The sequence below is a fragment of the Toxorhynchites rutilus genome, chromosome 2 (assembly GCF_029784135.1).
Source record: "Toxorhynchites rutilus septentrionalis strain SRP chromosome 2, ASM2978413v1, whole genome shotgun sequence".
In the NCBI taxonomy this organism is placed as follows: domain Eukaryota; kingdom Metazoa; phylum Arthropoda; class Insecta; order Diptera; family Culicidae; genus Toxorhynchites; species Toxorhynchites rutilus.
The window spans coordinates 89,554,966-89,581,718 of NC_073745.1; the positions used below are offsets into that span (position 1 = coordinate 89,554,966).

The following is a 26,753-nucleotide window of genomic DNA, read 5'->3' on the forward strand; positions in this document are numbered from 1 at the left end:
GTGCGGGGGATAGGGACAGCATAAAAAAATCGCATTAATAAAATCCTGCAAAACTTCACCAGTAGCTTTAAAAAGCCGCGTTCGGTACACATTTTGAAAAAAAAACTTATTCTTGTGCGGTAGATAGGGACCGCATAAAAAAAGTTTCCCCCAAGAAAATAACTCAAATCTACACCGTTCACCATTCAATTTCCTTTTGTTTTTCTGATTTGCGACGGGACAGTTTGCCTTTCCGGTTGCGTGTGGCTGTTTTGTGCTTTTAGTTGCATGTCGAAACGTGTTGCTGTTAGAAATCATTTCATGCAGACACTTAGAAAACCATCGAAAAAACATAATGGACGATAGCTTTGTCAAATATGCTTTTTTTCATATATCGCACAAAAAAAATTCGCACAAGAACAGGTTTTACTGTACTTGAAAAAATTTCTCGGATATTCTTTTGCGAAAATTTAAGACCCGTGTTTTTTTTTATTTCAACTTTAGACCCCATCATTAAGAACTTGGATGGTATGAAAAATTGGCTTTTTCATGAATGTGTCCACTTTCGAAAATTTATAACTTTCGAACCCCTCAACCGATGCCCGTTTTTTTAGTACAATTTTAGATAGACATTTCCAGAGTACAATTTTCTATAGACATATCGAATTCTCTACGGAGAAAACCGAAATGGTCGTTTTTTCTAGGAAGCACGAACCCGCCCAATTCCAGCTTCACCTATCCGGCAAAACGATCAAGCACTCGATGTTTTTCAAATACCTTGGAGTATATTTTGACTCTAAATGTACCTGGGGAATACACATTGCGTATTTGAAACAGAAATGCCAGCAAAGAATCAATTTTCTCCAAACAATAACCGGAACATGGTGGGGTGCCCATCCAGGAGACCTCATTCAGTTATACAAAACAACGATATTATCAGTGTTAGAATATGGCAGTTTTTGCTTCCGATCAGCTGCCAGGATTCATATTCTCAAGCTGGAGAGAATACAATATCGTTGCTTGCGTATAGCCATGGGGTGTTTGCATTCGACACATACGATGAGTCTCGAAGTTTTGGCAGGAGTACCCCCGCTTACTCTTCGGTTCACAGAATTATCCTACAGATTTCTCATCCGTTGCAAGATCATGAATCCATTGGTGATTGATAACTTCGAAAATCTACTCCAACTGACTCCTCAGTCACGTTTTATGTCTTTATACCATGAGTACCTTACCCACGACGTGCACCCTTCACCAGGCATCTCCAACCAAGTTTGCTTCCCATACTTTTGCAATTCCTCTGTCATTTTTGATCTGTCCATGCGACAAAAAATCCATGGAATCCCAGATCATCTACGCTCAGATTCTATTCCGCCGATATTTTCGGCAGAATATGGGGGCATAGTTAGATCTGATAAAATGTTCTTTACTGACGGTTCATTCATAAACGGGTCCACTGGCTTTGGCATCTTCAATGAAAATTCCAGTGCCTCTTTCAAACTCAAAGATCCTTGTTCCGTGTATGTTGCTGAACTGGGTGCGATATACTACGCACTGGGGATCATTGAAACATTGCCCATCGACCACTATTTTATTTTTTTCAGACAGTCTCAGCTCAATAGAGGCAATCCGCTCAATGAAAGTTGATAAACGCTCATCTTATTTCCTAACAAGAATAAGACAACTATAGAGTGTTTTGGTCGAAAAATTATTCAAGATTACCTTAGCATGGGTTCCCTCTCATTGCTCGATTCCGGGGAATGAGAAAGCGGACTCGCTAGCTAAGGTGGGCGCTTTAGAAGGCACTCTTTTTGAAAGGCAAATTGCTTATAATGAATTTTTCCACATTCCTCGTCAGTATATGCTCGTAAGTTGGCAGCGCATGTGGAGTGGAGATGAGTTCGGTCGTTGGTTACACACGATTATCCCTAAGGTCTCGACGAGGGCATGGTTCAAGGGATTGAATATAGGTCGTGATTTCATTCGCGTGATATCTCGGCTTATGTCCAATCACTACAACCTAAACGCGCATCTCTATCGCATTGGGCTCGCAGCAAACAATCTTTGTGATTGTGGCGATGGCTACCACGACATCGAGCATGTTGTCTGGTCGTGTATCCGGTTCCATGTTGCTCGCTCTCAGCTCTCTAGAGCACTGAGAGCACAAGGCAGACAATCGGATATCCCCGTCCGGGATATCTTAGGTAGCCGTGATCCTGATCTTCTGCTTCTTCTATACCTGTTCCTCAGAAACGCCGATGTCAACGTTTAATGATGTTTCCTTCGTTGTGTCCCCGTTTCATATCCCTCCTATCCGATCGATAAACTTTTACTTAGTCGCGGCAATACATACACACACTCTTTACAGACACACGGGCAAAAGGTTGTGCAGTCCACTGATCATTCAACAAGAGCCAAAGGTTGTACCGATCATGGCAACTCTACACGAACTGATGATTGCGCCGGCTAGTGACCATTCTATCCTGGATTCCTCGAGTCGAGAAAGACGCACCACGCTAGATATGAGGTACAGACTAGGGGGGCGTTGCTGATTAATGGTCAGCTGCATCCCAATAGGAAGTATCCCGTGTCGGGCACACGTACAGAGCATTGGAGACAGCAACATCCCAATTACGAAAACACTTGTAATACTAACCTCGAGCCAACCGCGAGTAATCGGTTACATATTACTAACATAGATAATAAGAAAAATTGTATTGAACTCCCGGCCCCGTGAGGCTAACGCCATATGAGCCTTTATAAAAATATATATTTTGGAAAAAAAAAAAATTCCAGAGAAATAAAATAATGCAGCTAAAAGGTATATCTCTAGGTGACAAGTTTTCAAATTTTGAATTTCTGTATCTTTTAAGGCGCCTAAGGTATCTAAGAGACTCGAGCCTTTCATTTCACATTTAGAAAACTGAGATTATTTCAAATAAAATATTGAAATTTCAGGAACACTTATGTATTCAGTTTTGAGTTATATAATTTTTTTCACACTGTTTTACGCTGATTTTGAAAAATATACTATAAAATAAAATAACATTCTCTTCTGATTTCAGACGCAGTCTTAATTTTTTCTTCCTAAAAATTTCATTGGAATTCGTTTGATGCTAAACGAAGGAAAACTGGTCAAACGGTTCGAAAGTTAGTTATTTTAAAAAACTAGTCTTTTTTGAAAAGTCAGCTTAAAAAAAGGAAAAAAATATGTATCTAAAAAACGAAAAAAGTGTTTGTAAATTTCAATATTTTATGTAAAAAAGCATCAGCTTTCCAAAAATGATAAAAAAGCTGGGATCTCTTAGGCATCGACACCTCAATTACTACAAAAAAAAAACAATATTTTTAAACTATTTTTCTGGAAGTATCCTTTCAGTTGCAGCATATTTTTTCTCTATCGGAATACCTTTCATTTGTACTAAAAAATCTCTAATCGCTCAACGAGCTCAAAAGCTGCAAATTTTATTTTTAAAAAAGTGTATAGCTAAAACACCCGATATTCAAGACCATCCTAGTTTTTAATGATGCACTTAAGAGGGCAAAATGAAGAAAAATGCGGGATTTTCGAACTTTTCGTAATGGAATAAATATACAAGATTTGAGCGATATCTGATATATTTATTTATTTTTCAGTAGATCTTTTTTTATACATAATTGCTGAATTATGCTTCAGGACGACAAAAAAGATCAAACAAAAATTTGGACACTGCCGAATTTTATTACTCAAAGTAATTTTCTCCAGCTTCGATGCACTTTTACATCGATTAAGTTTTCGACTGGAATCTATTTAATAAAAAAAAATCTATTCAACTGCAATTCAGCCCTCTAGCTCATTTTGAGAAATGAAATTCAATGCTTTGGTTGAAGCCGTTCGAATGGCTCCAATTTCGTCAAAATTTGCCCCTTCCCTTAATTATTGGGGAGAGAGAAAAGTCACAATGTTTCATATTCGGACAATTCGCTGGATAATTTAGAAGACAGACGTGAGTTCGAGTTAACAATTGACGCGCCATCAGCGGCTTGTGACTCAGCGTATCAACGAGTACAAGTTGGGCTAACTTTGTGGATTGTGTCGAGTTGAATTTAGCTGATCGTGACCATTAAATGCTTCAAAACCAAGAGAAATAGAAATAGAAATCTAGAATAGCCATTTGGAAGAAATGGCAAAAATGTTAATAGATGATAGGGTGATACATTTTGAGTCCCGAAGCTTAAGTGATATACTGAGTATTACGTAAGCCTATCGGATGTGGATTTTCGATGATTAATTTAATTGTTAAATTAAAAGAGTTTTCTAGCAAAAATATTTTTTTTAGAAATATTGAAAAATGAATTATAATTTTTTTTAATATTAAATTGAAATTTTGAGTAAGATTTTTAACATTGATTATCCAATTATGATTTTATTCAAATTTTTTTATATTCAAAAAAAGGTCAGTGACTCACGTACTAATAGAAAATCAGTCCCAATCAAATAATGATAATGAAAATCGTAATTTTAGGTAGCTGCCAGCAAATGAGCAAAGTTTCAAAAATCCTAGATCCGGTTCATTATCGTTAAACATGAAGTTAACGATGAAATCCTAGTGGCGCAAAAACCTGTTGAAATTCATCAGCTTGTTACTTTGTAACAAGTAACTCTTGGTGCAGAAAAGATGGTCTCAATCTGAACTTTAACTCAACAACAACGTCAAGAAGCATGACAGTCAACGCCAGAAGCATGAATAAATAATTTACCCCTAATGGACTAATTTGGAATGGCATTGAATGGCAGAAATATTTAGGGTCAGTAGAGTATCCCAGAATTAATGTTCAAGTATATATGTACACGAATAGTTAACTTATTTTCTTAAAAAACAAATTGTATAGCAAAATATGTTTGCTTTTCTACATCGATAATTCTGCGAAGTTTTCAACAATTGAACACTTTCAATAACGATAATCGTTACGTAGGAGCAACACTTCCTTGCTACGCCTAAAGATATTGTCTTACAGGTAGATGTAACAAAGTCTACCCTTTCTACCATTAAATAATTGTTACCCACACTAGACCAAAGGATTTTATACCGACATGGTGAGATATGTGAGATATCACCCGCGAAGCATTACTACCTGTACATTACCTAGAGACTACTACAAAAGAACAGCTTGGGTCGAACATTCAATCAGAACGAACATAGTCGTGAACACGTAACTTGCACCTATCCAAGTAACTGTAATAGATTTGAAAGAAATCCAGACAAATGGATAGAATCAACTTCAAGAAAACTTCATTGCCGCTGAGCACAGTCCGGGAATCAAGTTCAACCCGCCCTATGAAAAGAACATCGCCCAAGAAAATCAACAAACAGCCGAGTGATGAATACGCAGTTTGTAGTCGGAAGCCAACCAGAATGACAAATCCAAACCGGTGGATGAGTAGTAAGACGCGAACCACCGAAAGTAAAATATGCCCACCAACAACCGTGGCCATGGAGCTGAAAAACGAGGACGAGAGTGTGTACATCACGCCGACCGCTGGGAGAAAATCAAGGATATCTCACTGTAGCAATTCTCATCAATCGAATGATTTTATTCAGAGTCTGCGCGAATCGTTGGCGGAGAAAGCCAGAGCGATAGCGACTGTCAAAATTAGTGAAGACGAGGAAGAGGAAGAAGACAACGCACCCATCGTTAAGGAATCATTCATTTCAAACTATAGAAAAGGATTGAGGGAAATATGGCAGAAGCCAAAGCTCTCGGTAATAAATGATGAACCAATGGCTATTACCAAACGAGCAAACAACGATGAGGACGAGAAGGATGACGCTCCAATTGCGAAGAAGCCGCGGATATCCCAACCAGAGGAGATCGAAGAAATCGAACAAAAGGATGTACGATTCACCATGATAACAACGAGGGCTCAGAGGCGTCTGTACGGGGATATCTACGACCGTGATTTCATAGAATATCGGGAACAACTGGTAACCATTAACGGGGTAAAGAAACGATGTGTCCTCCTGGAAGAGCGCCTGGAAAGGAGGCGAGAAGGCGGGGATGCTGCAGAAAGCATTCGATGGGAAATCTTTCAGCAAAAACTGCTATCCGATCTGGCCAAGGATAGATTCATGCAGCTTCGGAAGAAGCTGAGAATGATAGTGGCACTTGTGGACGAGTTCGATCGTTTTGATGATAATATGTTGGCCCGTAGATTAGACGCTGAATTGTTATCGATATTGTAATTGATCATTCATGAGTTAGTTTAATGTATTGTTCTTAACATATATGTATTTTCAATAAAAATCAAACCCTATATTTCCTGTTTCATTATAAGAAGAGGCGCACCCTTCTAATGTTCAAAAATTCAATCAGTGTGCAATTTGCAAAGTTTTTCAGGTATCTATCTTAGCTGCTTTCAAGTTTTTGACGTAGGACTACGTCTTACATTAAGGGTGCCAAATCAGAAAACAGGTCACGTTTTTATGAAATAAAGTTAATGTTAATAACTATTTTTGCTGCTAACGGATTTTGACGATTTGCATACCAATCGAATCAAAATTTTTCTAAGATTTGTTTGATATGTTATACATTATAACCCCATAGTCTTAATATGGTTTAAATTGATGAAAAATTGGAAGCATTCCCCTTTTCCCAAACATTTGTTCTGTCCTTTTGAGTGCTTTCCCGAACAGAGCTGTCAATAACGAGCAACTTATGCAGCCACCAGAATAGGAACAGTCGGAGACGAATGAGTCGTTGGATGTAATGTCTCCGTAAATAAAGGAAAAGAAAAAGAAGAAGAAGAATAGAAACAACGAAGGGGGATAGCGAAAAAAGAATATATGCGAAGCAAGTGAGCTGACGCTAGCGTATAAGTATTGCATCTCCTCTGAGGAAAATTCTCAAAATCTTTCTGCGCCCTAAATAACAATGGTCGCTTATTCTGCTCGTTTTGTATTTTATGTTTCCCCTCGAGCTGTGAACGCTAGCTGTACATGTGAATAGCACACCTACGATACTTTTAGTTGTCATTCGTATTTGCTCTCGTGCGCATCGACTCTGTTCTGATGCAATACGGTTCTGTTGACGGTTTTGACCGAGAATCGAGAATCTATTTTTTATAAACGGTCATTCTCGGGTTTCATGTTTCATTTTTATCGCTGCAACTGTGTGCATCTGTTAGACGCGTGTTTGATGCTTGTTGAATGGCGATGATAGGAAGATGCCTCTCGTTAAACACCCAGTGCAATGCGTGCATTAGCAAGAAAGAATCGTTGCTTTTAGAAATGATTCTACAAAACCACGCAAACCATCAAACCTTTTCAGGGTCTCCGGAACATTCTACTAAAGAGTTATTTATATCCGAAATGATAAACCAACACATTTAAAAAAAAAAGATTACGTAGTCCCACGTCCTAAGCGGTCGTGTCTCGGATACAACCCCTCGATTTTTTTTCCAGTTTTTCCACTTCGCATACAATTGATATTACGTTGAATACCCGGAATATCAGGTTCACAAAGAATAGAAACATTCCTCCCCACAACGAAAAGCATTAGTTATGCAGATCCAAAAAAAAACTCTAATAGTTTATGTAGAGTTGTTAATTTACAGTTGTACATTGCAATCCATTGAATTGTTATCTGTACTTCTATAGACTTCTCATGAAGAGTAGTTTGAGATGAATCGCAATAACAATAGACGAATTACATGCCATCTTGAATGGCCATTGGCAGCACCATCAGATTGTAGTGAACAATTGTGGGTGTAAAGACATTCATCAATAGAGCACCTTTGCATACTTCAAATCTAAAAATAAGACTACTTTTTGGAAAAAGGCCAAAGTTTTTTTTTCTTAGCTTTTTACAAAAAATTCTAACCTAAAAAATACTACAAATCTACAATCTACAAAATCTACAAAAATGTGGAAAATTATAATAAACTTGCTGTTTTCTGCCACGCTTTGCCGTGGCACATTGTGGTTGCAAGGTTGAGATGAATTTTTCAATGTTTCATGTTCTAACAACAATCTTAGATGTGTTTGGTTGTTTTGTATAATGTATCATAGTTTGAGCTCAATCGGTTCTGAACTTTTCGAGTTTTTGACGTGTACACAAACGAATAGAACATTTATATAGTTGTATATATATAGATACCATAAAAATTTGAAAAAACACATTGAAAAAAAATTTTTTTTTAATTAAAATTTATTTTTCTTAAAAATGTTTTTTCTTAAATTCTTAAAAAAATAATAATCATAATAGCCCATAAAATTACGAATAAGTCACCTATACATCGAAAGATGGGCACTTTTACAGGAAAAAAGTTATTTTAACAACAATTTCTCATGTTTTCTTTGAAAAAAATAAGGGACTGTGCTATGAAATATGCATTTGTTACTCAGTTCTACTGATGTGCGGATAGCTTCCACATATGTCACGGTGCATCGAGTGATAGGTATGAATAATTTTTCTTTGTGATTTCTTTTTATTTTCACTCTAGACATCGAGCAGCGAACAGCATATGATACTGAAACATGTAGGAACATTATCAAATCTGCTTTCTAAAGCATACGAGAAAGTTACAACAAAATAATGAATTAGGGCCACCAAAGAGATAAGTATTATATTTTGTTCCTACTTTAGATAATAACGGGAGTATTTAACAGGAACGCATTAATTTCGTATTCCTGCGATAGTAATGCGGTCGTGTCTCGGAAACCACTCCCCTTTTTTTTTATAGCAAGAAAGACACCTCGACCTAATAGTTCAGAAAATTCTGTCATTATTCTCAGTTTAGAAATAAAAAATACTATTTTCAAAAAAGAACAGAGAAATTAAAGGATACAATGAATTTCATGCCAACTCGACTAGTTGTAGGCAGCAGCGTTTCAGTAGTGAAACGTTGTGGGTGTAAACACATGGATCTTTTGAGCAACTTTGCAAACTTGAAATATTCAAAAAGAATTAGACTACTTTTTGAAATTGGCCAAACAAATTTTCTTGTTTTTTTTACAAAAATTTATGACTCGAAAACTATAATAACGTTTTTTTTTTATTCTCAAACCAATACATGAATAGCCGTTACAAATTGCAACAAGTCGTCCATAAGAAGGGCACTTTTACAGGGAAAAAGTATCTCTAACAACAACTTTTTCATGTTTCCTAATTTTGTTAAAATTCAAGATAGCGATATAGTGTAATGGACAAAGTTTTAGATCTTATTAAAATATACACTCATTTCGAAGACGTGAGCTTTCTGTTTTTCATATTTTCTGGATTATGAGGCATTTTTGTATAGAGACTCCTGAAAAAAAAAGTTTTAATCGTAACATTTTTGTGTGTATATTCACGCGTTTGACATATTCTTGACATGTTTCTTAATAGGAAAAAGTTAGCAAAGCATGTAAATCGCGATAATTTATACATACAAATGTTACGATTGAAACATTAATAGTAATTTTTCAACGAAAAAAATTAAAAAGTGTTTGTTCGAAAACCTTTTTTACTGTGAAAGTGCCCATCTTTCGATTAATGGGTGACTTGTTGCAAATTGTGTGGACTATTCATATATGATTTTTAGGATTTTAAAAAACACGTTTAAATTTCAAAATTAAAAATTTGACTCACAATTTTTTTTCAATTATTTTGTTTTTCAAAAACTTGATAGTTTCTAATGAAAAAAATTAATATTTTCCTAAATTTTATTCTTTGACCAAAGTTTTGTAAGTCTGATAGATTTTTTTTTCGAGTATTTTTTCGTATTTTTGAGCTAAGGAATGAAATGTAGGAAATTATTTAGGGTTTTATTTAAAAAACAAATTTTTGCAAAAATTTCATTGAAAAAAAAAGTTTTGAAAATTAAAAATCAAAAAAAAATTAAAAATAGATATAAATAGCCCTTATAATTTCCAACAAGTTACCCATACATAGAAAGATAGGCATCTTTACAGAGAAAAAGTTTTTTTTTGCCAACTACTAATTAGTATGGATAAAGCATATGTTTTATATACATTTATTTCGGTCATGTATTGCAACTTGTGTTAAAACACTTGTTTTCAATATTTTGAACACCAATTTTCTATAGCCGCACAGAGAGAGAGAGAGTGTGTTATTTCGGTTTGATTTTTTGTCGATTTATTTAAGCATAAAACTTTTAAATGTCGAAAAGAAGTGTTTCAAGTGCAAAAAGTTGATTGAGGAGGAAGGTGCTTCTATTAGTACGCAAAGCAGGAAAAAATCAAAGATTCACGATGAACGATAAACAGCGAAAGTCTGCAAGGTTTTGCCTGCCAGTCCCAACATAGTTCGATCAAAATAAACGAAATCTTAGCGATGTTTTTTTCAACTTGCAATCATTCATATCTATTTCAAATCTTCAAATGCCCTTTTCTTATGAAAAAAAAGTTCAATTCGGACAGCCCGAAGAGTTTACAGAATACATGCTAGATAGATATACAGAAGGAACTGGAGAACGTGTAATCCAAGTGTTATTTTGGAGGAGGATCTCTAATGGTTTGGCTTGTATTTGGTGCGAGGGGATCTATACATTCTCTACACCTTCTGTGTAGACTTCCAATTATTGTTCTACCAACAAATTACTCAACTTCTTCTTCTTCTTCTTCTTCAATGGCACTAACGTTCCTAGAGGAACTTCACCGTCTCAACGTAGTATTGCCTATGTCATTTTTATTAGTACTTAGTTGAGATTTCTATGCCAAATAACACGCCTTGAATGCATTCTGAGTGGTAAGCTCTAGAATACGCGTGACCACAGTGCAAGTCGGAGGAAATTTCTTTGACGAAAAATTCCCCCGACCAGAATGGGAATCGAAAACGAACACCCGGCATGTTTTTTTTTTTTGATTATCAATATTATATGCTTTATTTTCTAAAAAGGATGGATTGTGCTCACCGCTATGTTACTTGCTTGTTTTAGACGACAAAACTGGGGGATCAGAAATTGGACCAATTGAGACGTTGGATTTAGCGTATTCGAATAAGCTTGACATTTAACAATTATTCAATAGTTATTTTTTGTCATTGTGATAGATGCGTAGAAATATTTTCAATCGATTGATCGAATTTTTTTTTATTTGGTAAGAATATTTTGTGCGACTTTTTTATACGACTTGTTTGTGCAGTATATGAAAAGGAACACATTTGATGAAGTTATCGGCCATTTTGTTTTTTTTTCAGCGATTTACCAGTCTCATGTTTTGGTTTGTTTTCTTTAACTAGTAAGTAGTTGTTTTTCTGATTCGAGTAAGAAAGTAGGACGCTCAATGAAGCAAAAAAAAAATTTTTTTTTAAATTACAAGAAATGAAGAACATGTCTCTTTTAATTTCTAAATCTTATGATAATTGACGTCCACGCTTCATGATTCTGCACCATTACGATAAAAAATAATTCAAAGCGTAAATTGGTGTTTATTCGCAGCTGGCAATGCAAAGAGAGCTAATGAGCAAAAGTAATATCAAAAGAGCTTGTTCCTATATACCACCCTGTGGAAAATCACTCATGTTTTTTTAAAAGTGCTGCTATTTCAAATATGTGACGTATACTGTCGTTGAGTTCGTTGCAGATTATTTGTGTCACGATAGAGTTCATTACAATACATCTTAATCCACCATTTATGAGTAATCTCTACAGGTAACAATACTCCACGGGTATAGATCTTTTAGAGTGGGTAATAGTTATTTGATTCTAAGGGAAAAATAGCAGTTGTTCACTTCACTTGTAAATTAATGATTATACACTTACAAATGTTACAGGTAAATCTTTATTATTCCATGAGTCACCATTCAAACATATCATTTATTCCAGAAACTATAAAATGATAGAAATTTGGCGTCTTTGAGAAAAGTTCATATTTTAATATAATCTAAAACTACCCTGTATCGCGATCTTGAATTTGAACCAAATTAGGACAGTTGTAATTTTTTTCAAAGAAAACATGAAAAATTGTTGTTAGAATAACTTTTTTCCTGTAAAAGTGCCCATCTTCCGATGTATAGGTGACTTATTCGTAATTTTATGGGCTATTATGATTATTTTTTTAAGAATTTAAGAAAAAACATTTTTAAGAAAAATAAATTTTAATTTAAAAAGAAATTCTTTTCAATGTGTTTTTTCAAATTTTTTTGGTATCTATATATATACAACTATATAAATATTCTATTCGTTTGTGTACACGTCAAAAACTCGAAAAGTTCAGAACCGATTGAGCTCAAACTATGATACATTATACAAAACAACCAAACACATCTAAGATTGTTGTTAGAACATGAAACATTGAAAAATTCATCTCAACCTTGCAACCACAATGTGCCACGGCAAAGCGTGGCAGAAAACAGCAAGTTTATTATAATTTTCCACATTTTTGTAGATTTTGTAGATTGTAGATTTGTAGTATTTTTTAGGTTAGAATTTTTTGTAAAAAGCTAAGAAAAAAAAACTTTGGCCTTTTTTCAAAAAGTAGTCTTATTTTTAGATTTGAAGTATGCAAAGGTGCTCTATTGATGAATGTCTTTACACCCACAATTGTTCACTACAATCTGATGGTGCTGCCAATGGCCATTCAAGATGGCATGTAATTCGTCTATTGTTATTGCGATTCATCTCAAACTACTCTTCATGAGAAGTCTATAGAAGTACAGATAACAATTCAATGGATTGCAATGTACAACTGTAAATTAACAACTCTACATAAACTATTAGAGTTTTTTTTTTGATCTGCATAACTAATGCTTTTCGTTGTGGGGAGGAATGTTTCTATTCTTTGTGAACCTGATATTCCGGGTATTCAACGTAATATCAATTGTATGCGAAGTGGAAAAACTGGAAAAAAAATCGAGGGGTTGTATCCGAGACACGACCGCTTAGGACGTGGGACTACGTAATCTTTTTTTTTTAAATGTGTTGGTTTATCATTTCGGATATAAATAACTCTTTAGTAGAATGTTCCGGAGACCCTGAAAAGGTTTGATGGTTTGCGTGGTTTTGTAGAATCATTTCTAAAAGCAACGATTCTTTCTTGCTAATGCACGCATTGCACTGGGTGTTTAACGAGAGGCATCTTCCTATCATCGCCATTCAACAAGCATCAAACACGCGTCTAACAGATGCACACAGTTGCAGCGATAAAAATGAAACATGAAACCCGAGAATGACCGTTTATAAAAAATAGATTCTCGATTCTCGGTCAAAACCGTCAACAGAACCGTATTGCATCAGAACAGAGTCGATGCGCACGAGAGCAAATACGAATGACAACTAAAAGTATCGTAGGTGTGCTATTCACATGTACAGCTAGCGTTCACAGCTCGAGGGGAAACATAAAATACAAAACGAGCAGAATAAGCGACCATTGTTATTTAGGGCGCAGAAAGATTTTGAGAATTTTCCTCAGAGGAGATGCAATACTTATACGCTAGCGTCAGCTCACTTGCTTCGCATATATTCTTTTTTCGCTATCCCCCTTCGTTGTTTCTATTCTTCTTCTTCTTTTTCTTTTCCTTTATTTACGGAGACATTACATCCAACGACTCATTCGTCTCCGACTGTTCCTATTCTGGTGGCTGCATAAGTTGCTCGTTATTGACAGCTCTGTTCGGGAAAGCACTCAAAAGGACAGAACAAATGTTTGGGAAAAGGGGAATGCTTCCAATTTTTCATCAATTTAAACCATATTAAGACTATGGGGTTATAATGTATAACATATCAAACAAATCTTAGAAAAATTTTGATTCGATTGGTATGCAAATCGTCAAAATCCGTTAGCAGCAAAAATAGTTATTAACATTAACTTTATTTCATAAAAACGTGACCTGTTTTCTGATTTGGCACCCTTAATGTAAGACGTAGTCCTACGTCAAAAACTTGAAAGCAGCTAAGATAGATACCTGAAAAACTTTGCAAATTGCACACTGATTGAATTTTTGAACATTAGAAGGGTGCGCCTCTTCTTATAATGAAACAGGAAATATAGGGTTTGATTTTTATTGAAAATACATATATGTTAAGAACAATACATTAAACTAACTCATGAATGATCAATTACAATATCGATAACAATTCAGCGTCTAATCTACGGGCCAACATATTATCATCAAAATGATCGAACTCGTCCACAAGTGCCACTATCATTCTCAGCTTCTTCCGAAGCTGCATGAATCTATCCTTGGCCAGATCGAATAGCAGTTTTTGCTGAAAGATTTCCCATCGAATGCTTTCTGCAGCATCCCCGCCTTCTCGCCTCCTTTCCAGGCGCTCTTCCAGGAGGACACATCGTTTCTTTACCCCGTTAATGGTTACCAGTTGTTCCCGATATTCTATGAAATCACGGTCGTAGATATCCCCGTACAGACGCCTCTGAGCCCTCGTTGTTATCATGGTGAATCGTACATCCTTTTGTTCGATTTCTTCGATCTCCTCTGGTTGGGATATCCGCGGCTTCTTCGCAATTGGAGCGTCATCCTTCTCGTCCTCATCGTTGTTTGCTCGTTTGGTAATAGCCATTGGTTCATCATTTATTACCGAGAGCTTTGGCTTCTGCCATATTTCCCTCAATCCTTTTCTATAGTTTGAAATGAATGATTCCTTAACGATGGGTGCGTTGTCTTCTTCCTCTTCCTCGTCTTCACTAATTTTGACAGTCGCTATCGCTCTGGCTTTCTCCGCCAACGATTCGCGCAGACTCTGAATAAAATCATTCGATTGATGAGAATTGCTACAGTGAGATATCCTTGATTTTCTCCCAGCGGTCGGCGTGATGTACACACTCTCGTCCTCGTTTTTCAGCTCCATGGCCACGGTTGTTGGTGGGCATATTTTACTTTCGGTGGTTCGCGTCTTACTACTCATCCACCGGTTTGGATTTGTCATTCTGGTTGGCTTCCGACTACAAACTGCGTATTCATCACTCGGCTGTTTGTTGATTTTCTTGGGCGATGTTCTTTTCATAGGGCGGGTTGAACTTGATTCCCGGACTGTGCTCAGCGGCAATGAAGTTTTCTTGAAGTTGATTCTATCCATTTGTCTGGATTTCTTTCAAATCTATTACAGTTACTTGGATAGGTGCAAGTTACGTGTTCACGACTATGTTCGTTCTGATTGAATGTTCGACCCAAGCTGTTCTTTTGTAGTAGTCTCTAGGTAATGTACAGGTAGTAATGCTTCGCGGGTGATATCTCACATATCTCACCATGTCGGTATAAAATCCTTTGGTCTAGTGTGGGTAACAATTATTTAATGGTAGAAAGGGTAGACTTTGTTACATCTACCTGTAAGACAATATCTTTAGGCGTAGCAAGGAAGTGTTGCTCCTACGTAACGATTATCGTTATTGAAAGTGTTCAATTGTTGAAAACTTCGCAGAATTATCGATGTAGAAAAGCAAACATATTTTGCTATACAATTTGTTTTTTAAGAAAATAAGTTAACTATTCGTGTACATATATACTTGAACATTAATTCTGGGATACTCTACTGACCCTAAATATTTCTGCCATTCAATGCCATTCCAAATTAGTCCATTAGGGGTAAATTATTTATTCATGCTTCTGGCGTTGACTGTCATGCTTCTTGACGTTGTTGTTGAGTTAAAGTTTAGATTGAGACCATCTCTTCTGCACCAAGAGTTATTTGTTACAAAGTAACAAGCTGATGAATTTCAACAGGTTTTTGCGCCACTAGGATTTCATCGTTAACTTCATGTTTAACGATAATGAACCGAATCTAGGATTTTTGAAACTTTGCTCATTTGCTGGCAGCTACCTAAAATTACGATTTTCATTATCATTATTTGATTGGGACTGATTTTCTATTAGTACGTGAGTCACTGACCTTTTTTTGAATAAAAAAAATTTTGAATAAAATCATAATTGGATAATCAATGTTAAAAATCTTACTCAAAATTTCAATTTAATATTAAAAAAAATTATAATTCATTTTTCAATATTTCTAAAAAAATATTTTTGCTAGAAAACTCTTTTAATTTAACAATTAAATTAATCATCGAAAATCCACATCCGATAGGCTTACGTAATACTCAGTATATCACTTAAGCTTCGGGACTCAAAATGTATCACCCTATCATCTATTAACATTTTTGCCATTTCTTCCAAATGGCTATTCTAGATTTCTATTTCTATTTCTCTTGGTTTTGAAGCATTTAATGGTCACGATCAGCTAAATTCAACTCGACACAATCCACAAAGTTAGCCCAACTTGTACTCGTTGATACGCTGAGTCACAAGCCGCTGATGGCGCGTCAATTGTTAACTCGAACTCACGTCTGTCTTCTAAATTATCCAGCGAATTGTCCGAATATGAAACATTGTGACTTTTCTCTCTCCCCAATAATTAAGGGAAGGGGCAAATTTTGACGAAATTGGAGCAATTCGAACGGCTTCAACCAAAGCATTGAATTTCATTTCTCAAAATGAGCTAGAGGACTGAATCGCAGTTGAATCGATTGCGATTTATTGAATAGATTTTCAGCCGAAAACTTTATATTGATTTTTGACGAAATGGCGACATTTCTGTAAAAAAATGCGTTTTTGTCTCGAAAATCGAGATAAAAACTTTCACCAAAATTTTATTTATCAAAATAACAAAAAAAAAATTTAGGAATCTGGGAAAAACTATTCTATCAAAATCGGATGGGCCGTTCCTGAGACAGAACTCCCACTAGTTTGAAAACTTAGTTCCGAGAAAAACTCGTTTCAAATTTTGGATCCGCGCTCCTTACGCAGACTTAGATCCACTAATTGGCTTGTAACATTGGAACGGATTATCGGTCAAACCTGGGACAAAAACTACAGTAACGTAGACATCCCAGAGAATATTTTAGGCCAGAAATATCTATTTTAGTGTTCTCGTAATCGGGATGTTGCTGTCTTCAATGATCTGTTCGTGTGCCCTACACGGGATACTTCCTATTAGGATGCAGCTGACCATTAATCAGCAACACCCCCCTAGTCTGTATCCCATATGTAGCTTCTCGACTCGAGGAATCCAGGATAGAATCCGAAAATAATATATATATATATATATATATATATATATATATATATATATATGCTTATATGAAATATATGCTTTTTCAAAACCATAAGTGTTCAAATCACATAAGTGTTCCTGAAATTTCAATATTTTATTTAAAATGTTCTCAGTTTTCTAAATGTGAAATAAAAGGGTTGAGTTTCTTAGATACCTTAGGCGCCTTAAAAGTTACAAAAATCCAAAATTTTAAAACTTATCACCTAGAGATATACCTTTTAGTTGCATTATTTTATTTCTCTGAAAAGGTCTATCTAAATGCCTTTCATTTGTATAAAAAAAAGCGCAACAATTTTTTTCAAATCTTTTCATCTAGAGATATGCTTTTAAGTTGCAGCATTTTATTTCTCCTAAAAGATCTATCAAAATATATTCCATTTGATCTCGAAAAATCGTACATCGGGTCAGGGGTTATAAAGTAATAAATTGTCCAAAATGGGTTCATTCATAAAAAAGTCGGGTTTTCAGGCCACTCTAGTTCTTTATGATGTTGTCTTCTTGTTGCATTCTTGTTGTCTTCTTGTTGTCTTCTTGTTGCATTCTTGTTGTCTTCTTGTTGTCTTCTTGTAGTCTTCTTGTTGTCTTCTCGTTGCCTTCTTGTTCTTCTTGTTGTCTTCTTGTTTTCTTCTTGTTGTCTTCAGCATCTAGATATGTTTTTGTTATCCTCTTTTTGTTTTCTTGCTTTCTTTCTGTTGTCTTCGTGCTGCTTTCTTGATGCCTTCTTGCTGCCTACTTGTTGTCTTCTTGTTGTCTTCTTGTTGTCTTCTTGTTGTCTTCTTGTTGTCTTCTTGTTGTCTTCTTGTTGTCTTCTTGTTGTTTTCTTGTTGTCTTCTTGTTGTCTTCTTGTTGTCTTCTTGTTGTCTTCTTGTAGTCATCTTGTTGTCTTCTTGTTGTCTTCTTGTTGTCTTCTTGTTGTCTTCTTGTTGTCTTCTTGTTGTCTTCTTGTTGTCTTCTTGTTGTCTTCTTGTTGTCTTCTTGTTGTCTTCTTGTTGTCTTCTTGTTGTCTTCTTGTTGTCTTCTTGTTGTCTTCTTGTTGTCTTCTTGTTGTCTTCTTGTTGTCTTCTTGTTGTCTTCTTGTTGTCTTCTTGTTGTCTTCTTGTTGTCTTCTTGTTGTCTTCTTGTTGTCTTCTTGTTGTCTTCTTGTTGTCTTCTTGTTGTCTTCTTGTTGTCTTCTTGTTGCCTTCTTGTTGTCTTCTTGTTATCCTCTTGTTGTTTTCTTGCTGTTTACTTGTTGTCTTCTCGTTTTCTTCTTGTTGTCTTCTCGTTGTCTTCTTGTTGTCTTCTTGTTGTCTTCTTGTTGTCTTCTTGCTGTCCTTTTGTTGTGTTCTTGTTCTCTTATGGTTTTCTCGTTCTTGATGTCTTCATGCTATAATCTTGCCGTTCGCTTCTTTCCTCAGCGTATCGAGCAAATTGTATGTCACATCAGTGGGATTTAGCGAGTTTGGATAATGCTTGACATGTTGCAATAATTGTCTCCATGGTGACATATGCGTAAAAATATTTCCAATCAATTGATGCAAACATCTTTGCGATCTATTAACACGTTGAGCCCCGTGTCGGTTCCTAGGGACAGATATTGAGTGACAAAAGTTAAGAGAACGTTCATCACTGAGACAGTCACAAAGTAAGGAAAAAAATAATAAATAGATTTTTTTTTCGGATGTGTTCCAAGATACTTTGTAGTGAATATTTTTACCCGTTTCTTTTATACAATGAATATCTTTAGAAGCTCGGTCCGACATCGATATTGCGCAAGCGCTCTTGATGCGGACTAAATGAAAAGCCCAGCAAGAATATTTCGGGGTTCAACTTTTTAAGAAATTGTGGAGTTTGGGATTTGGCGATCTTCATAAGAAGGTCGATCTTCCAAAAGGCGATTCACTAATTAAATTAGTACCAAATAATCTATCTTCGCCGAAACGATCTTTGAAAAATCAAAGGGCTGTTTTTCAATTTATCTTGTTATTCTATTGTGATGCCCGAAATCGACCTGAACTAGCGAAATTGCACAAATAACACACTGAATGGAGTTTGTGACTAGCAAATCATTCTCATTGTGCAATATTCGAACTTTGGATAGTCAATATCGACGCCGGCCACGTGCTTATAGTCACCAGAGGAAGGGAAGGAATGTTAGTATGATATTCGTAGCCAGAAGGGTCATCTCTATAGCGTGCTTATCTTGAGATTATCATGGAGGAAAACAACGTTTGTGGAAATTGGTAAGAAGAATCAGGATTCACTATGGGGAGTGGCGTGATTTGGGTTTATCCCTTCTTTTTCTTTGCATAATAACCATGGATAATATCTATTACAATCATCCTCCTTAGTGAATGTTGACCCTCTGCTTCGATTCTCAATAGTTTCAGGATCATTTTCAGACATACTAATATAGACTTAAATTTCAACTCTCATGTTTTGGAATATTTTACAAACAAATATTCACCTTGGTGTGCGTAGATGTAGTGGAAAAAAATATCGCGAAGAAAAAACATCTGTTTTCTCATTGCTTTCTGTTTTTTCAAAGATTTTGTGGACTTACACAATTTGTTCTCAACTATTTCAATAGCCTATCAAATTGGTCTTATCAACCATCTCTCATTTGACACATATGATGCTCTTGTATGTCCTTTCCAAACAGAGATATTGATGTGTGAATAGAAAAAAAAAATCTCTTCGTATTGCATGAATAATTGGTCAATAAATAATTATCATACCGCAAAACAAGAAGCAGTTTTGGAAACTTTTTTGAAATTGATACAAAACATTTGAATTTTTTGGTCAATGTAACAAATTATACTTGTACATAATTTATTGGAGTTCCCAAAACTGCCTTTCAATTCGCGATGCGATTATTATTCATTGAATGATTAATCATTAAAGACGATGGGAAATCTCTGTATTGACTGGTTCCACAGGAACTTCATAAGAATAAAATGAAGGCGGGTTGATAAGGCTTTTTGGATTTGCTATTGAATTAGTTTGTGTTAGCCCACAAAATCATTGAAAAAACAGTAAGATTTTTTTTTATTTCTTCCCGATATTGTTGTCAACTACATCTACACAAACCAAGATGAAAAAAATGTTCGTGAAATATTCCAAAACTTCAGATTTCAATCTTTAAAATGATGTACATCCCATATTTATGCGTTAATGTGCCATCAGCATTGTTGAATGTGACATCAGCATTAGGAAAGACTGTTGTCTGCTCGCTTGAATAGAATTCTATGCATGTTGGATAGTTACGTTTGATTCCGCAGTAGTATTGCTATTCTAGTTCATAATTTTGGTCGGTACAATTAGAGAAGCACAAATTTGCCCAATCAAATCGCGGAATTTAGCGCGTTTAGAGAATGCTTGACATTTTCCAATTATTGAATCGTTTATCAAAACAAAAAATTTCCATTGTGATATTTATTGATGATACAAACATATTTCCAATTAATTGATGGAAACGTCTTTGCGAACTGGTCGAGTTATAAGGGTTCGAAATTTTCATTGATCATTACATGTTCAGTGTTACGATTTTCATTTTATTTCCGTATCTTCCTGTTAGACGTAGTCCTTCGTCAAAAAAATAGACCATTGCATCAAAACGTGATTTTGTTTTCCTTCGTTTAAATTTTGATTTCTGATTGAGTTTTTACTCAATTCTAGAACGCACAGATCATTCGAGTAGGTGGTAAGTCAGGGGCCTCAAAAAATCCCCCATTCACGCATAAGCACTAAGCCAAGAAGCCAAGTTTACAATGGTCGAAAATTCCAGTCCAAACTGTCGACTAGAACGGTCCAACGGTGCTCTCAAGCATGTTTCGGCAAAACTATTGCAGTTGCATCCAGCGTCTGAAGAGAGAGGAAGCGGTGCACTTGTTAGCGCACAGTTTCGTGCATTCTAATGGACGAATTTCGCTTCGTTTTTCCCATCATTCCACTGCCGTCAAGTCGATTAAGCACCTAGGTGAACCCGACTCTGGCGTGATTTCGATTAGAGATCTCACCACTCCTCAGCCGCCGCCCAATTGCCGTCTTCAACTTATTTTAGTAGCTGGAAACTCCAACCGACACTTTATTACCGCTGGCCCCGAACGAGTAAATGTTCCATTCAGTGGTGGTGCTCTGGTTGATTGTTGCAATCCTCCTTTTCATCGGTGGAATTGAACCGGGGGTGGTGAGGAACATAAATACATCGATTGCATCTTGAACTCGTGGTGAAGGACGGATGGTTCGGAATTGGACCGTGCATGGAGCCGGGAGTAACTTATTTTACCTCTGCGGTAATTCTGGTTTTTTCTTGCTGTCTTGTGCTACAGCTCTATGATCCGGCAAAATTGCTGTTCGTGAGCTCTTATATTTACATTTCTAAGATTTTGCGATGGGGCAGACTGCACTGAATTGCGCTACACAGCCAGTTGGAGCCGGTTTGCGGTCTAACTAATTTATTGAAAACAGCACCGACACGATTTAATAAAATAAACAAGTGCACATAAAAAACAACCATATCACGATTATCGTTTAGAAAGAGGGATAGTTTACGGCTTGCTAATGCCCATTCCGCTTGGGGAAGAGAGCAGAAGACTTGAAAGATTTTTCATTATAATCGTCTTTAATGGACAATAATACTCAATGTACATTATTCCAGGCTCTTGATTTCGGCTGGAAGCTCTCATCCCGCTCTCTAGTAGAGCTTGCCAATGTTCACAAAAGTTAAGACTCAATCAAAAATAATACCTTCCTCACCATCGCTTGTTAACGGTCGGAACCCTTATTTACCACTCGTCGCTCGCCAAAAATATCAATCGCAATCCTATCAGAACCGAACCAACCAGTGAACCAGCCTCGAGAACATAAAACCCTAAAGACCGATAGCGGAAAGGCCACCTCTCTTTCCATCAACCCAAACTCCAGTCGCCATCAATGCCAGCGGAAACTAGCTCTGGTGCTAGTAATAGCCTGAAAATGAAAACTGAAATCCAATCCGATTCCCATTTTCGGAAGAGTGAAGGCGCCCAAATACCATGTGCCCGCGAGAGAAGAAGTTCGCAACGATCCGGGGCTATAAAAACTAGATAACAGAGAAAAAATCCTCGAGGTTCTCAAGAAGGCATGACAACAAACATCATCGAAATTATTATTTCCGTCACCATCTCGTCGAATTCAGTCTCTCTCTCTCCCTAAGTCCGGCCAAGCAGGAAAACTCCAGAGTTCCAATTGGGGCTCCCCTCGCTCTGGGCGTGGAGAGAGTGTGGAGCGCACAAATTGTGACATCGCTTTGATAAGACGAAATTGGATTTAAATCGCAGCTTTTTCGATTATCGAGCGAATTATTTTCGGTTCGTGACTGGGAGTCAAGTGTGACGACACACACTGGGGGACACCAGCACCAGCAGCAACTTTTATGGTTTGGACTTATATTTCGGATTTTTTTTCTCATTGTGCGAAAGTGTGATAAATTCTCCGGAATCGGATTACGGGTGGCGCGTGTTATGAAACCAAGTCCGTAACGCGGCTTTAAAGCAGGAGAAGGAGGTGTATGGCGTGGCTTTTCCGTGTCGAGAAGATGAGATGTCGAATTCGAATAAAGGAAAGTCATATAATGTGAATCATTTATTTAGAAATTTATTAAATCTTCAGCGGTTTATTGGCACAAACAAAATTGAAACATTTCAAATCCCGTTAATATAAAAGAGAGAACAGATTGACGGTTGATGATGAGCAATACACACAATACACAATCCAGACAGTCTTATCGATATATGTTATCAAAATCACTGGAGATTTATTTTCATTATTTACCATCCTACGTAAAGACATATTGGATCAATTCCACCCTAAATATTTTTTTTTTCGAGGCTGAACATTCTTCAAGTCTATGTTTATTGCTATCAGGGTTGCCACATCTTGTTGCAATTGCAATTCTTGTTTTTAGATCCAACACTTCTTCTAACCATTCCCTAGCATTTTTCGTGAGCTTTTGCGGCAGAGCGAAATTCAAGAGATACGACTCTTCTTGAATATTGCCATGATTATCAATATTATGTAATATATTTTTAATAAATAAAGCTTTGATTTTTGACTCCGGATCGACTAATTGTAGCCCACCTCTCAAGTAGTCCAAGTATAGCTGGTTCCTTTCTACTCTGAATATATATCCAGACCAAAGAAATTTCCCGCAAGCTGATTTCAGCTGTGGTACATGTCGATTTAACGGAGGGAAAATTTGAGCTATGTACCAAATTTTTGACAAAATGAAGGTATTAAGTATGCAACATCTCTCATACAAATTTAGGATTCTGGCAGAGTGCCTTTGTAGCGTTACTTTTATATTATTAATATAAAACAGTGTCATAGTTTTTAACGACGGTTTTATTCCAGTTTTTTTGGAAGCTTACTCCCAGAATTTTCAGAGAATCAACCTCTTTTACCATTTGTGGTCCAAATCGAGCTTCATTGAATCTCATGAAAACTGATTTGGACAAATCTATTTTGATTCTTGCATATTTCGAAAAATTTTCAAATATGTTCTGAACTGAATCAAAGTCGTTATCATTTCTTAGAATAAGATTAAAATCATCAGCAAATACTAAAACTTTTATGATTTTATCGTAAATCATAAATCCTGTTTGATTCGCATAAAGTTGTCGAATTACTGGCTTTACGTACAAAATAAACAAAATCATGCTAAGGGGATACCCTTGACGGACAGAAGAGTTTATCTTTATTTCATTAGTTAGAAATCCGTTTACCTGAACCTTAGCTGTTGCAAATTCATACAAATGTTTTATACATTTCATGAATTGTTGAGGAAATGCAAATCTTTTTAATACTTTCCATAGGTATTTGTGGTCTACTCGATCAAAGGCTGTATCAAGATCAATGCTCAAAATACTTCCTTTAAACTTTTTTGATTTCGCAAGATCGTGTTAAAATTCTTTTGAGGTCTTTCGAGTTATTTATACAGTACGCGTTAGTTAAGCAAGCGGTTTGTCCTGGTCCTATCAGTTTGTGGAGTACTTTCATAATTCGGGCAGCAATAATCTTCATTAATAGTTTATAATCACAATTAAGCAAAGAAATTTTCCGATAGTCCTCCAATGAATTCGAGCTAGTTCCTTTTTTTGGCAACAAAATTATAACACCATCTGATAATCGTTTATGAGGTTTAAAGGAACCCGATAGGTACGAATTGAAAAGTCTTATCATGTCATCTTTCACATTATTAAAATTCTTCGAATAGAACTCATATGAAAGACCATCCGGTCCGGGTGTCTTTTTCATAGCACATTCTTCGAGACCCTTTTTCAATCCTTCTTCTGAAATTTGTTCCAACAGGTGTTGTCTATCAGGTGAGATTTTCCTGGTAATAAACTGTATTGGATCATTAGCCTCGTCGCCAGAAGTCCTTGAATCAGTATCATTAAACCGCTTGTTGAAATATTCATAAGCAATATTTTTAAGTGTTGTTGGATCAGTTATCACATCATTGATGAAATTCAATTTTAGAAATTTACTAGAGTCATTAAATTTCGTTTGCGCAGCAATTTGAAAAACGTTTATCTTTTCCCCTTGTAAAAAAGGAAGTTGTTAGTCAAATGTTTCAGCCGATCAGGTTCAATTTCAAATATTCTAGATTTGATTACCTTGATATCAAACCATGTTTCTTCGCCCCTTTGTTTCTTTTGCATGTATTCAAATAATTTCCCACAAAAATAACTTTTTTTCATTTCGAATTCTGGAATTTAGTTTCCAGCTTTTCCGTTTATAAAATTGTCTAGTTTTTCCCTTGTCTAGTAAATCTCCTTCCACCATTGATTGAGATCATCGTCATGAAGACGTCTCAATTTCCAATCCGCGAAAGCTATTGCATACTGTTCCGCTGTTTCTTCGTTCTCTAAAATAGATTTATTGATCTTCCAAAAACCTCTTCCTTTTGCTCTGATGTTATTTTGATCCACCTCAATTTTCATTATTATACCACAGTGATCAGAGAATGGCACTGGGACCGTGCGAAAATCTCGAATGTTGCTCATGAAAGAAGCAGGTAAATAAAATCTGTCGATTCTTGAGGCCGAACTCATTCTGTGAAAAGTAAATTCGTTTTTACCAAGCGTCAAGACAACATCTTTCCATCCGAACATCTCTACTATCCGTTTCAATCCCGTGCAATAGTTTTTTGTTTCACCTACACAATCGAAAGCATTCAAAATACAGTTCAAATCTCCGCCCACGACATTCATGGTGGCACCTGGTTTGTGCAGATGTACAGCCAGATCATTCAAGAATAAGCTTTCGTGTTCTCTCTTGCGATTTGTACCGGAGTGTGCATATATATTAAGATAATTGACGTTATTAACTATGATTGAGGTTATCCTTGTACTGATATCAAGCAATGGCTGAGCAAAATCAAAAGAAGTTCTCACTAAAATAGCAGTTCCAGAGTCGTTTTCATCAACATTTACAAAAGCTCGATGTGATGGTACAAAAGAAAAGTTCGTGTAACGTACTTCTTGCAAGAATAAAATGTCAATATCATGAGCATTTATGAAATCCCTAAGCAAAAACTTATTGACAGTTATCGTAGTGCTGTTCAAATTAGTGCTACTTACATTTGTTATATAATTCATAATTTCATTCAAACTCTATCTACACGCATTCTTCCATCCACACTCCCTTCCATATCATCCTCACACATACTTTCTGTCAATACGGGTTTCATTGTAATCACATCGTCAATGGCCGACACCACACTTTTCTCACATAATTTCATCTGCTTCGTTTTGCTTCGAGTCAAACGATCCAGTGAATCGCTGACAACATTACCATTCTTAGTGTACGAATTCGTGTGTTGATATGTGTCTGTATTTGAGTTATCCGAATCCGAAAGCTCAATTGTATTCTGCTCTTTGTTCCTAGATTTATGGCCTCTTTTGAATGAAATCTTCTCATTGACGTTTATTTGTTCTTTCACCGCCGGCCCTGTACCTCCATCTCCATCGTCGTCAGTGATTTGTTCTTCGCTCGCATCTTGAATCGGAGACTTGCTTTTCCGCTCTCCAATGGCCCCCCTCATTACGTTTTGATCGGTCAGTTCAGGTGTACCAACACCATGTGATTGATCTTGTTATTTCTCGACGTTATCAATACTGCTACTTGATGTTGTTGTGGGATTAGCGGGACTTGTATGTGTCTTCTGCATCGCTGTGGGCTTAACCCAGCGATTGCCATTCGCCACGACACCACTGTATGACGGTTGACCTGTATTTCCCAGTCGCCCATTGATAGATCGTTTTTGTGGACACTCAGCTTTCAAATGATCCGCACTACCACACAGATAGCACTTGTTCACCAGTCCCTCATAAAACACACGCGCTTTAATGTTCCGCACATCCAACAAGGATGGAACCTCAACCTTATCCTTCAACTCCAGATAAGCTCCTCGTACCGATGTTCAGATTGGGAAACCTGTCTCCTCACCATACTTTTCGCGCACCATTCTAATCACTTTTCCATATTTTCCAAGTACGGACGCAATTTCGCGGTCCTCAATTTCCCGATTGAATAATCTCACGTAACGAACAATTGCGTTTGCCGGAGAAAGTTTCACTGTGGCACTTTTATACTTGCTGTATGCGAATTCCACAGTGTCCGGAAGATTTTGAAGCGTGTTCTTCATATCTTCCTCTGTTTTAAACTTAATTATAACCGAGACATCGTTCTTGTCCTTGTACATAGA

At 36.4% G+C, this 26,753-nt stretch overlaps 2 protein-coding genes across 7 annotated transcripts in view; one reads left to right on the forward strand and one right to left on the reverse strand.

The window, feature by feature from the left end:
- LOC129771653 (insulin-like growth factor-binding protein complex acid labile subunit) overlaps positions 1-26,753 on the forward strand; it is a 671,410-nt gene that overhangs the window by 445,551 nt on the left and 199,106 nt on the right. The window lies entirely within an intron of this gene.
- On the reverse strand, positions 17,683-26,044 carry LOC129765917 (uncharacterized). The gene is made up of 2 exons (XM_055766361.1): positions 26,003-26,044; positions 17,683-18,336 (listed from the first exon to the last, which is right to left on the reverse strand). Exons 1-2 carry the CDS (start codon positions 26,042-26,044, stop codon positions 17,683-17,685), a joined length of 696 nt encoding a protein of 231 aa, XP_055622336.1.

Excerpts from the sequence above, each read along its gene's own strand:
- LOC129765917 (XM_055766361.1), bottom strand. The coding sequence starts at position 26,044 with ATGCGAGCGAAGAACAAATCACTGACGACGATGGAGATGGAG. Across the intron at positions 18,337-26,002 it reads TGACGACGATGGAGATGGAG|GACAGCAAGAAGACAACAAG; the intron begins GTACAGGGCCGG and ends ACACAACAAAAG.